At 43.3% G+C, this 13,704-nt stretch overlaps 1 protein-coding gene across 8 annotated transcripts in view; it reads left to right on the top strand.

The window, feature by feature from the left end:
- The window catches only part of SNAP47 (synaptosome associated protein 47), a gene marked incomplete at its 5' end in the record, with an annotated part of 29,193 nt that extends 16,059 nt beyond the window's left edge, over positions 1–13,134 (top strand). For all 8 annotated transcript variants that reach the window (XM_080974182.1, XM_080974186.1, XM_080974183.1 and 5 more), the window contains 2 exons: positions 5,075–5,211; positions 7,967–13,134. In XM_080974182.1, the coding sequence (XP_080830308.1) occupies positions 5,075–5,211; positions 7,967–8,113 (284 nt within the window). In that variant the 3' untranslated portion in view covers positions 8,114–13,134. The remainder of the gene's footprint in view (positions 1–5,074; positions 5,212–7,966) is intronic.
- Positions 13,135–13,704: the final 570 nt, after the last annotated feature.

A 13,704-nucleotide genomic window follows, 5' to 3' on the forward strand; every position in this document is an offset into this window, starting at 1 on the left:
AGGAAATAACTCCCAGGCACCTGGCGGTAAAATGTCAGCGTTAACAACTCAGAGGAAAAACAACCTGCTGGTTTTTTAAGCACTGAGCTACATCCTGGCAAATTGGTGTTTAGTTCCTGATGTGACAACTGCTGTTACATAAAGAACTTCTTTTGTGGTCCGGATCTTAACTCTCTCCTCTTTCCTACTTCTATATTTCAGTAAGTTTTATTTTTTATTTTTTACACCAACCAAAAAGTGTTTTTACTGTTAAGTAGGAAACATCAATAACAGAAAGCAAGAGGTGGTGGAAATTTTGACTTTTTGCAATTCCCCCAAAAGCTGCTCCAGTCATCTTGCTTGTTCTTTCGTTCTCTATATTATTTTGCCATTGACGTTGCACTGCCACTAGATGGTAGTCTACCACCACACCTTACCCGCCAGTGTTTTCTCTTCTCCATCTCTTTTTACATAAACAAAAAATTAATTTTCCTAAAGTGGTAGGGCAGGGAGGAAGCAAGTAGATCTGTCTTTTTTATTCACAGATCAAGGCAATCTAGAGACTTCTTGTAGAGTCCCTGTATGAAGTGACACATGGGCATACTATTGCTGCTTTGTAACTAGCTATTGTCTGTTGAATGGTGGGCTGAGATCAAACTGTGAATAGCATGAATTGTGTGCACTTGCCTCTTAGTTGAACATAATCTCTGAAAGAGCACTTCGTTTTACCAAAGTGACTTGTTCAGCTGTCAGAATCAAGAGGCCCACAATTTTAGGTGCAAATTGCTATCATTCAATCTTCTCTGGCATTTTAAACCAGTAATCTTAAACCTCTGGAAGCTGAGGTCCTTCTTTTTGCCCTAACCTGCAACACAGGTTGTCGTTATTACTATTATTAATAGTTAGAGCCATGTATGTCTATCCTTCGACTGTCTAATATAAAAAAGTCATTGATGGTTCTGCTTCAAGTCCAGTCTTCCTCGGGCCAATGGCACAACCTGTTTGTTGCAACCTGTTTTAAACTGCAGTGAGCAAAATCATCAAGGAAATATCGCAAAAGTATTTTCGGCTTTTTAAAAAGCCTTGTGTCTGGGAATATCCCAGGGCATTTGAGCCATAGGTTTCTTGTTGGAAGTGGCAGACACTTTCATGGAACAGTTCCCAGAAAGGAGAATTGCACCTGAGCTGAAATGCATTGGCATTGTCAAAACTTGATTTGATGAGGATGCTTGGCTGCTACGGTTCATTGTCTTGCTTCCTCCCTTCCAGAATCCAGGTGTCTGCTTGCTTTTGCAGCCGGGGGGGGGGACGCGGACGCTGGGGTCTGGGCTTATACCAAAGTCAGCTTATTGATCCAGCTAGCTCAGACGCCAGTCTTTCCCAGCTCTTCCTGAAGATGCTGTAGGTTGAAGCGGGGACCTTTTTATGCAAACATGTGTTCTGTGGCCCTTCTCCCTGTTGCCACAGTGTAAGCACAAATTAGATTTTGCCAGAGATACCAATAGGACAATATGCATACACGAACACCAAACTAGAGAGAATGCCTTGCCAAATGCCACCCAGTGAGCTTCATGACCAAGGATGAGTTGACCTTGACTCTTTGAGACTCAAACCCCTCCTTCCCACTGCACCACACTGTGGCTTCCTGGGACATCAGGTCAGCCTTTATTCCAAGGTAGAATTCCCTAGAACTGAATAATTATTGAGAGACACCAACCTAGAGACTCTGGAGGAAGGTGTGCCCCATATTGCTCAGGGTAGTTAATTTTGCTGCGCATGCCTTGTATTGTGAGGACACTTTTCATACGAAGGCAACCGTGTATTGAATCAGGCTGCCAGTTCATTCAGCTGATGGTTGTTTGCTCCTGCTACCTGCAGTGCCTCCCAGAGTCCTGCCCAGAGGTTCTTCCCAGCCCTGCTCTCTGAGATTTCTGGAGATGTTGGGGAATGAACCTGAGCCTCCCCTTGTTGCTCTCATGTTTGTGAAAATAAATCAAAACTTGATGATAGGTGCAGAGCGTGAGGAAATGAGGCAAGTGGAAGGAATTAAAAACCATTGTGTTGTTATAATTCTGATAGAATTTAGCCTCAAATAAAAGTTTTGAGGCTCTTTGGAATTCTTAACATTTGAGGCTACCAATCATTTGTCAGATACAGCATCTTCCTTAACTTGGTGCTTCTGTACACACTGGGAAAAGTATATACATATTATCTACTTTATGTACACATGGCAGGGAGCCACAGCACTTCCTCTTCCCTGGAAAATGTACATTGTCAGAAACAAGTTTGCAGCATGTGCACATTGCAAGTTCACATGTACATCTCAAATGTTTGTGTATCCTTCTTTTTAAAAAAGGTGTGAAATGCCTACCAACGGTATTGGCAAGTTTGCATATATTGTGTTATCTTCTTACTCCTCAACCTTGAAGGAGCCACATTGAACAAAATTTGAGTATAGGTCCTCTTCCAACTTGGGTCCACTGTCTGCCTTAGAAAAAACTTGCCACCTCTTATTAGGAAGGTATAACAAATTTGATGGAATGAATTAATTTTATGCGGAGAGGAGCGACTTTGATGGATCTGTGTTGAGTCTCAGCTCAGCAACTCAGAATGTGAGATCACCATCTACCCTAACTTAACCAGAGCTCTAGCAGAATTCACAGTTGTCCGAGTATGGTGCTGCCCTGCACTTGCCTTGTTCCCCGCACTTGAGTCATTGTGTGCCTGCTTCCCATCCTGAACTTATTCTTATAAAGCAGTGTATACCAAGCAGCTAAAGTTTTAGTAGAGGCACCTGAAAGGGGAAGTTGCAGAACATCCCTAGCACACACAGAAACAAGTTTCAGCCAGTGTGTTACTGTGGAAATTACAGTGTTACACCTGTACCAGGAGTTTGATTCACTGGGCACAAGCTGATGATTTCAGACAAAGTTTAAATTTATACCGGTATGAATGGTTCTCTTGTAGCAGATCTGCCTGGGTCCCAGCTCAGGAGCTAATGCTGCGATAACCAAATAATTCCAGGGGATTAGGAGTTTGCAGTAATTACTCCTGTGGGGATTTAGAAGCTTTTATTTTTAGCCGTAGCTTTTGTGTCTGCCTTTTACATTAAGTAACACAATCCAGAGCAGTGGAGCAGGCTCTGTCACAGGGCCAGACATTTTGGCATGGGTCCTTCGAAACCAAGAGCGAGCTTCAGCTTCCGACGCACTTTCTGGCCCGTTGCCCCACAGCTGTCGGGGTGGTGGAGGATGCTATATGGCAGTGGCAGCTTCCTCTAAAATGTGTTGTCCTCCTCCCTTCCAGCAAGGACCACAGGTTGGGGAGGGGGGGTACTCAGAGCATTTCAAGAACGAGATACTCCTGGCGCTAAGCACCTGCAACTATCTGCGTTGCAAATAATGCCCTTTAATTGCCACATTTAGCTGGTATCAGATGCCATGATAGGAGCCAGCGCTTTAAATAAACCACAGGTGGCTTGCTGTTTCAGGAGTCGCCACCTGCGTGCTACCATGTGGATTCACTCCGGGAGCCCCAATATCATCCGGCTTACATTTTTGTTCTGAGGTTGCCTAGCTGACTGCCTTTGCAAGTGGTTTTCAGAGGATCTGCACCCTGCTGGTTAATCAGCACTGAGGGAGAGGAGTAAACGGGCATCAGCACTGACGTTAAGAGAAAAGTTAATGCAGCTTTCCAAATAATAAAGCGAGGGAAGTTCAGAGTTGCAATAGGCTACAGACAACTTGCGCCTCCTTTACCAAACGCCAAGAGGAAGATGAGTCTTGGGCATGAGAGGAGAGGGGGCTGTTTTGTGGGATTTGCGCCAGGATGGAAGTTGCGCCCCCCCCCCCCTTTCCTGTTTCCCTTTCTCCAGAAATGGGAGCACTTATCTCCTCTACAGGATCTTGTACTCTGGGCTTGTTCATGTACTCCAAGTCCTATCCACCTATGGCAAAGGCAGATAGCATGTGGACATTAGCTTGGAAATTATAAGTGAGCACTGTGGTGTCGTCCACATGCATTACTTATGCATGTTGCCCATTAAACCTTCATCTAGTTATTCAGATCCATCCCTGCTAGTTGTTCACCCCTGGCCTCTTCCCACCAGCCCAGTCACAACCCACTTCTTAGAATGCAAGCCACCCAGTGAGCTTGCCTAATATGCCCAACGAGTGGTAAATCAGAAGGTGACCTCTGCCTTTGCAGGAAGCCTTGTGGATTTTCCTTTAGTGCACGCTGCCCTACAGTAAAGCCCATGAGTAAGTTTTTCCTAAGCAAGCAATTGCAGGCCGTTGCCACCTCAGGATATGAAAACTATATTTCTGCAGCAGACGGAAGGTCTCTCATCCAGTATTCCCTTTTCAACAGTGGTGAACTCTGAAGCCGTATGGGAAGCTCTTGCATGGAGGGAGTAACCCCCATGCTTAGCAAGTCTTGATTCCTCCCCACCCTCGCCGCACCCAGTTCCATCTGCTACATGAAGTCTTGTTTGCAGTTAATAGCATGTTTTATCCTGCAGGTGTCACTGTGTTGCTATCTTCCCCCACCACCACCTCTTTAAGCAAGAATACGCTGGTTGAAAGGCGCACAGCCCTTTGCAAGTCTGTAGAACTGCCTGTTCTTTAGCACACAAATGTGTTAATGTAATCCCCGTGTCAAGATCTCCCACTCCGAGGAACAGCTGACTTTGACATCATGGTTCTGAGAATTTTGCTGCCACAACGGCATCAGCTGGTGACATGGAGCCTGGGCAAAGAGGTGTCCATCAACACTGCCCCCCCCCGGTGAAAAGTCCTTTACATTATGGAGGGGGTGTGGGGTACGGGCATAGCTGTCAACTTTTCCCTTTTCTTGCGAGGAATCCTATTCAGAATAAGGGAATTTCCCTTTTAAAAAGGGAAACGTTGACAGCTATGGGTATGGGCTCAATACAGGGTTGCTGCTTTGGGTAGCCTACATTTATATCAATGTACAGTTGTGTCCATGGTATGTGAAATGGTTACCCTAATGAATAGAAAGCTTTGGATTTTTCCAAATAAAATATGTCAAGTGCTTTTGTTTTTCTGGATTCCAACCTGCCGTCTTCTTCTTGCAGCAACAGGACTGATAGGAAACATAGTGCAAGCTGGACCAACACCCTCCTCCTCGCGAGGAGCAGGAGGAAGCCAGCAGGCTCAGATACAGAAGCAACAGCAGGTGGTTTCAGAGTCTGAAACTCAGGAACTCAAACAGGTACGTCAGCGTCAGTTCAGGCTGATAGCAGGGTGGGCAGGCCAGCTTCTTGGTCTGCAGCATACTTATTACGCTTCCATTTTTCAACTAGGGACTCCCTCCTTTCTTGCTGTGTGGTTTGTGGAACATGGAGTAAATGTCTAGAAGGGAGATGGTTAACTTGTTTGTATTGCCCAGCTAGGGTCTGGCTAGTTCTAACATAGGAGCAGGAGGGAAGGAAAGTGTAAATACTTGCTTATTTCAAATCAGAATTACTCAGCATAAAAATGCATACCAAAATGGAATGCAAGCTCTATTTAAAAAAACCATAGTTCATTCAAACTAATGTGGCCTCCAGCTCACAGCTGCCACATACACTGCCTCTGCCTCTTATCTGCCTGACATTCCTGCTTCTTGACCTCCTGGCTCATAATTGCCCAGCCTCCTGTACTCTGGTTACACATTCCCTCCTTTCCTGCCAACAAAACAGAGCCTCCCTCTCCTTAGAACCCATGTGAAGGTTTTCTTTCCCCCCCACAGCCTCAAGGAAGAATTCTGGCACAAAGCAATCAGAATCCCCTGTGAGGTAGGACATTTAGCTTAAGGAATTTTGTTGCTTCCTCGTGTGCTGGTCCTATATTCCAGCTCTATTCAGCTAGAGCAGAAATGGTGGTAGTACTTTGAGTCAGTGCCACATACTTGGTTGACCGATCTACCCTAATCTTACAATAATTAAGTGCAATTTTGGCTCAGGCTCATGAGATACAGGAGAAGGATTGGGGTTTGTTGAAAGAATGCAAGTTTCCAGAGAAATGTGGCTATCTAGGGCTTGACTAAGACTTTCCCGGGCTCATGAAAAGAGCCTACTGGATCAGGCCAATGGCCCATCTATTCCAGCATCCTGTTTTTACGATGGCCAACCAGATGCCAATGGGGAAATGATGTCAGAGAAAAGGTTAGCCTTCCACCCCATTTCTAAACCCCTTTTATTCAAGCCGAGTTGCACCCAAACTTCCAACAGTGGGCTCTAGTTGCCTTAGCAGAGAAGTCCTATAAGCTTTATAGAGAATGTTACCTTGGTCTGTCGTTGGAGGAAGGGCCAATGAACAGGTGTGAGTAGCTGAGAGGGCACATCTCCATTTTCATCCAGTTAGAGGTGGATCACTGCAAATTAGCAACTCAAAACCCATTAAGTGTCTTCCTGCTGAGAGTTTTTCCTTTACCAAAGGCAATGAAATTCCAAGAAATGAGGGAATGGGATGCACAGGACATATGATGAGTGTTGATAGGTATGGTCCTCTCCTGCTAGAATGTAGAAACTCATTCTGGTGCCCATGTTTGCAGCTGTTGATAGAGCAATTCACATGTTGTCAACCCAGACCATACCATGGTTTACTCCATGACTGTATAGATGGATACTGAGAAAGTGGGAATGAATTGCCTTTGGACAAGTGCAAAAAGTGTTGTGGTAAGAAATAGGTGTATGCAGTTCAGTGCCACGGAGAAGGAAGCTGCTCACTAATGTTTTCCCTGAAAGGCTTTTTAATTGGATCATGCTGTTTTGGGGCTAAATGGGGACACTTGTTGAATGTCTATAATTAGCTGGTTTGCATAACAGAGTTTCCTTGGTTAATGACAGATTATCAGATTTTGGGGAGCTGATTACCCAATACATGCTATCATGTTGTACAGTAAAATGAGGTTTTCAGTTTTGATTTGTAATCCCTCTGTCCAAATTAGAGTTTGATTTTTAAAAAAAGGCATTGAAACTTTTAGGAAACCGGTTGAGCCCAGGCTTCAATGACCAGACATCTTGTCATCATTTTACTTCACCAAAATAGCCATCTCTTTCTCTCTCCCCCAACTTGGCCCAACCTCAGAGTCAAACCTCATTCTCACACAAAGCAGCCCTAGCTGCAAAGCTGCTGAAAGAGGAGGATTTAATCCAGCTGTTGTCAGCTGCTGGAAAAAAGAATGGATTTTTATTTTACTCCCTTTTTATTTTACTGATGCTGCCTATGCTTCAGTTGGTCATTACATTGCAGATGGAAAAGTTATTAAGGCAGAACAAATAGAATTGATGTTTTAGCTACTGAGGTGAAAATCATAGGCACACTTGACTGGAAGCAAACCTCACTGTACACAGTTGTAGTTACTTTGGAGTAAGCATACATAGGAAATTCACTTACTAATAATTTTTAATACTGTCTGTTCAGGTTGAAATGTTTGTTAACGATGCCTGGGTACAAGCAACAATAAAACCGTATGTGTGTTTATGTGAGAGAGTCCCTGCATACCTGCACACATGTTCAAAAACGAGCCATTTTTTCTGGAAAGCAATGTTGTGAAGATCAGTGCCTATCACAAATAATTGATATTGAGCACCATATCTTGTATGTGTCATACATTGAAATAATAGGGGTTTGGGACTAGAAGACCCTTGTCTTGTCAGTCTTCTGATATTGATCCTTCATCGACAGAATTTCCCTATCTATGCTGCCTCATCCAGCACAAAAAAATTAATCAGCAGATTGGTTTCACATGCATACATCCACTCCCTCCATAGTGGAAGACAGCCCTCTTATCAATTAATCAGAGGAATACATTATTTGGGATTTTAGATAAGCTCTAGGTCTCTTCCCACAGTGTATTTTTTCTATTCTCCTCACCCCGCAGTAAAGAATCTGAAAGATTTTAAAGGGTATTGTGCTAATTGCTGGCAAAGCTTTTAACCAAGTGTTGCTGATAAATTGATCTTGGTGTCTTTTCTGAACAGATTCTCCGGAAACTCAAGAGCCTGGCCTTGGAAACGGAGACAGAACTGGAAAGGCAGGACGAAGCCCTTGATGGCATCACTTCTTCTGTGGATCGAGCCACCATGAATATTGACAAACAAAACCGCAGAATGAAGAAACTGACGTAGCGCCCCCGAGAAGCTGGTTGCAGAAATTGCTGCTTGGAGCTCAAGCCATAAGATCTCCAATGTTTGTGTTAGCTGACTGAATTGCTGAGAGGGCTTAGGACTGGAAGAAACAAATGCTGAGCAATGGAGGTGATTTTGATAAGCCCCTTCTAAATTGCAGTGAAGTTCTGCTAAAGTATGAGGAGCTTAATCTCTACTGCTGGAATGGGGCAGTATCCTGATTTGTGGCAGATTTGAGAATACTTCCTTGCATGCTCATTGACTTTTTGAAAGAAAACTGCACTGTGATTCAAGGGAATGAATAGAATACAGCAGTGTGTTGGGGAGAATCCTGAAGTCCACTCATGGTAATGTAGGCAAAGCATGATTTGCAAATGATGCATTTTATGACTAACAATAATTGAAAATTTAGAATAGCACTTTTAGTTGCTGTGTTTATTCAGCCATAAGGGAACTGACTTGTCTTGGCAGCATGTGATCAGTGAATCACTATACCTGCTGGATTGGGGCCAATATTTATTTATTTATTTATTTATCTCACATTTTTATCCTTCCTTTTGTTCAAGGCAGCATATATGCTCTCTTTCTCCCTGTTTCATCCTCACAACAGCCCTGCTAGGTAGGTTAGATTGAAAGGCAGTGACTGGCCCAAGGTCACCCAGTGAGCTTCCTGGCTGACTGCGGATTCGAACCCTGGTCTCCTGGGTCATACTCCAGCACTCTTAACCACTACACTGCACTGGTGTATCCATATTTTCCAGTTTTCTGTTTCCACCAGCAGTGAGTGACCCAGATGCAGCAGCTCTTCCTTTTCTGTTACCAACAACTTTGCATTTTTGAGATATACTACTGCTTCTGAACGTGGAGGTGCCATTGGACTATTGTGGCTAATAACCGGACTCAAAATGCATCAGTTTGCCTAATCTCTTTTTCAGGCCATCTAAACTAGTGGCAATCACCTATTGACTTAATTGGAATCACTGTCAGTTCGTGCCAGTGATCTGGAAGTGAAATCCTCTTCTATTTCTACTGTCTTTTCTAAACAGATACTTAAGAGGAAAAGCGTGAGGCGCCCCTCTTTGAAAAGCCAGTTTTAGATGCCTGTGATACACTGTACATATTTAATATCATTGAAAAAAGAAACAGCCACAATGTTTGAACTTCATTGTTCCTATGGCTATACAGTCTATTTAGCTGAATATGATTGATTTATTACCAAGAATTACTTCATAAAACAAGTTTTAGATGTGATGTAATAGTTTATAGGAAGAATCCAATCCTCCTTACCTTGGGTTTCTCTGGTGTTGAACACAGTAGTTCAGTGCCATTCTAAATTTACATCGGCATAACCATGTGTCTTATGTCAAAGCTAGTTCTAAAAGTTGAATTTGCTGATTTATCGCTATTCGCTCTGGACTTACTGAACTCTGTGAGAAACTTGGGATCCAGAAGTAACATTTGTGAATTAAGTGTCAGATTAAGTGTTTTCTCCGGCACCTGAATTTGAATTCGGGGGCAGTTTTTGCAAAATTGAAAAAAAAAGCAGTTTTTGCATTTCAGCCAGAAGACCCATTAGGTTCTCTAAACGTCTACAGACAAAAATGTGTTTTAGCTGTACTTTAATATTACTCACATGTATATTGCCTGCTAATTGCACTTTTAGAGCAAATTAGTTTGAAGAAAAAGTAATGCTGTGCCAAATTTAGGTGAGGTTCCTTTTCCAGTGCATGGGGTAGGGGTGAGTGGAATCTTTGAAAAATCCTATCCACTATTCCCAATATTTTGAACTTCTCTTTTTTTGCAGGTGTTGTTAGCCTGCTTCAGCACACACACACTTTAAAAAACCAAGCAACCACACCAGAAGTATAGAATTTTAGAGCTGGAATGGGCTACAGGGTCATCTAGGCAGCCCACTGCTTGCAGGAATATTATGCCTAACAAGGGGCTCAAACTCACGACTCTGAAACAGGTGATTCCTGCATTGGAAGGGATTGAGCTAGATGACCCTCAGGGTCCCTTCCAACTCTACATTTCTATGATATTGTGGATCATGAGTGACTACACAGCCAATCAGGGATCACATATTGGACACATGACTAGTTTGCTGGGCTGATGCTCCCTGTCTTGCTCTTGTTTGTTTAGTCGTTTAGTTGTGTCCGACTCTTCGTGACCCCCTGGACCAGAGCATGCCAGGCACTCCTGTCTTCCACTGCCTCCCGGAGTTTGGTCAAACTCATGCTGGTAGCTTCGAGAACACTGTCCAACCATCTCTTCCTCTGTCGCCCCCTTCTCCTTGTGCCCTCCATCTTTCCCAACATCAGGATCTTTTCCAGGGAGTCTTCTCTTCTCATGAGGTGGCCAAAGTATTGGAGCCTCAGCTTCAGGATCTGTCCTTCCAGTGAGCACTCAGGGATGATTTCCTTCAGAATGGAGAGGTTTGATCTTCTTGCAGTCCATGGGACTCTCAAGAGTCTCCTCCAGCACAATAATTCAAAAGCATCCATTCTTCGGTGATCAGCCTTCTTTATGGGTCTTGCTCTAGTTTTTATCATTTATTATGCTCTTCACCCTAAGGTCCCAGGGCAGGTTGCAGCATTAAAACACAACATTTAAAGCAACTTGCAATCATAAAAATAAGGTGGGTCCCAAAACAGTACACCTCAAGTGTGAAAAGCCAGGGTAAAGCAGTGCATCTTCAGCATTCATTGGAAGCTGTACAATGAAGGTGCCAGCCACTGTTATGTGGGCAGGGAGTTCCACAGCTTAGGGGCCACTGCAGAGAAGGGCCTCTTCTGGGCCACCGCTCCCTGCAAGCCTTTAAGGGCGGAGGCACTTCCAAGAGGGCCCCTCTGCCGATCTCAACACCTGAGAGGTTCTGTAGGGAAGGAGAAAGTCTTTCAGGTATTTTGGGCTTTCATTCTGCAAGATTTGCAGCTTAAGATGCACCCAACTTAAGATGCATATCTGGTTATGATGTTGTCCATTTGTACTATATTACTTTCAGCAATGCTTCCTTCCAGATGTGGAACCCCTATTGCATTTTGCCTGGCTTGTCTGTTTACTTGACTAGATTGGGATGAAGGAGAACTGGCAACAAGGACATGTTCCCCCTTCCTCATATTTTTTTGCAAAGGCATGCAAAAAAAAAAAAAAAAAAAAAAAGCAAGCCCCAAAGAGGTGTTAGTTTTGGGGGACAAAAGTACTCATGGGACATCTCCAAGCCCCATTTTGACTCAGCGGTAAAAGGCGCTTTGGCAAATTAACGACTAGCTTAGCGTAGCATGAGATTTCACTGGCCCAGAGCCTAGCTCATTGGTTTTAGAGCATGCCATTTTGCAGACTTGGATGCTATTTTATCTGGTGATTATTTTGCAATCATGATCTTTGTGGGACTGTGCCTTTATTCAGTAAAGGGAGGTGGAATTTTTTTCAATTCTTGGTGCTGTATTTCAGGCACTTACCGTGAGATGCTTTGTTTCTTCATTACACTAATTAAGCAGCAGAGCCATTAAACATGTTTGGAATGGTCAGCTGGATGCAACAGCCTTGCATCCTTTAGTGGTGGATGACTTTGAGATCTTAAGACCTCCATGATGAACCCAAATCATTGTGCCAACTTGCAAATTTTTGAACTGTTTACTGCCCATTCCGATTTCCCACTACATTTATGATTGGTTTGTACCTTTTGTATGCCACACCTGAGGCTGTTGGCCTGCATCCCAAACACTTTTCTATCCATAGTAAGATGCAGGTTAGTTTATATACGGTCCAGGTGTTTTGCCAGCTTTGTATTACTGTGAGAAGAAGCTTATGTTTACAATGTTCGTGTATTTAAATATTGTTTCTAGCCATCATTTGATACGACGACGAACTATATTTTCACATGATTGAACAGTCTTGTGGGGAAACCACATTTCCCATGATGCTTTACTTGTGAGGGCGGACAGATCGCTTCTCTATTGCTTACTGTAAAACGGACAATGGCTGCTCCCCACATGCTGCATGGATTTTAAGGGTTCAGAATTTAAAGCAGAATATTTGGGGAAAGTATCCTGAATTTCAGGGAATTAAGTGAAAATTATCAACTGATGCCTGCTTAAAGGGAAACTTACCGTAAGTTCATTTTTATCCTATGAAAAAACAAAAACCCAAAACCTGCGTTTCGCAGTTGAAATGCATTCGGGTGGTTGTGATTAAGCAACTGTACCCAATGATTTTGTGGCATTCAGTTGAAATTGAGGCAGCTTGGTAAGGGTGCAGAATACAAACCCATAGAAAGGAATAGAAGCAGCAAAAGTGCTTCAGGCTTGACCTGTCCGTGACTTAAATTGCATAAAATCAGGTTGTTCTAACACACTCAAATATAGAAAGAATACCTGTACATAGCACATGCACTTTTATTAAGTTATGTTTATCTTCTGTCGTTTTTTGTAACATGGCCTTGTTTTTTTTTAATTTTTCATGAGTTGTATTTAGTTTTGCTAATTTCAATGACTGGGTTTGAATTCCTTGACTTTGTGAGGTGGGGAGTGTCATCAAACAACCTTGATCGGCGTATGTTCAAAAGGATTTTCCAAGTTCAAATTGGGGTGTTCATTTGGCAGTTTGTAGCACATTTCTTCCTGCCGTTAAAATGGTGGCATATCTTCGAATACCAGACTGTTTTTGCTTATGGAAAGACATGCTGGTGTTGGATAACTTTTGGTAACGCTAGCCTGCAACCCTTTTAAAGAATGGATGCTTTGAGTGTCCTGCTCAATTGTGTGCAGGCTCAGTTTCATAAACTGCTAAATGGTTTGGGACCTCAGTTTCATGCAGGGCTTTCCCTGTCTTGTTTCCTTCGTCTAATTCCCAAAATGGGCAGTACCTCCCTCTGGGGGACAGTGGGATTACCTAGAAGAGATATAAATGATTATCAGACTTCGAAAAGCTGGTATCACTGGATCCAGTCCCTCAATGTTGTTAATTAATTAAACTAAATAGTTTTCATTGGATTTTGAATAAAGGTGCAATTAATTGTTCCTGTTTTGTATTTCATTGCGTCGATACCTTCATTAGTGGGTCATGCAAACCACTATTCTGAGTAATGCTTTTTATAGGGTGGGGTAGGGGGAACTGCAGATAAATTTATGGAGCCAAAGGAGCGGTGGCTTGAAAAAGTGTGGGATCTAGGTTCTACAGTCACGTGTGTGTGTGTGTGTGTGTGTGTGTGTGTGTCGTGGATGCTTTATATGAGATTCCTGCATTGCATGGGGATGGACTGTGTGATCCTTGGAGTCCATTCCAACTCTACAGTTCTGTGATTTCATAATTCTATGCTTTGCCCAGGCAAGCAAAAGACATAAGAGTTCCAAGACCAATTCCAGCCAGACACACACTAATGAAGGGCATGAAGGATACAGGTGAGGAGAATTACTAAGGAGGACATGTGGCCTGCAGAGAGTCATGAGAGTCAGATGGAGAGGACTGGAAGGCCGTCTTTTGCCCCTCAGCCTGATATTCCCTATCACTGTCTTAGATTGCAAACCCCATGGCCTCTGAGAAATCATGCACATTAACGGTGCTATAAAATTATGTGCCCTGAGTGCACC

The sequence above is a fragment of the Podarcis pityusensis genome, assembly GCF_964106645.2.
Source record: "Podarcis pityusensis genome assembly, chromosome: 12".
Taxonomy (NCBI): Eukaryota; Metazoa; Chordata; class Lepidosauria; order Squamata; family Lacertidae; genus Podarcis; species Podarcis pityusensis.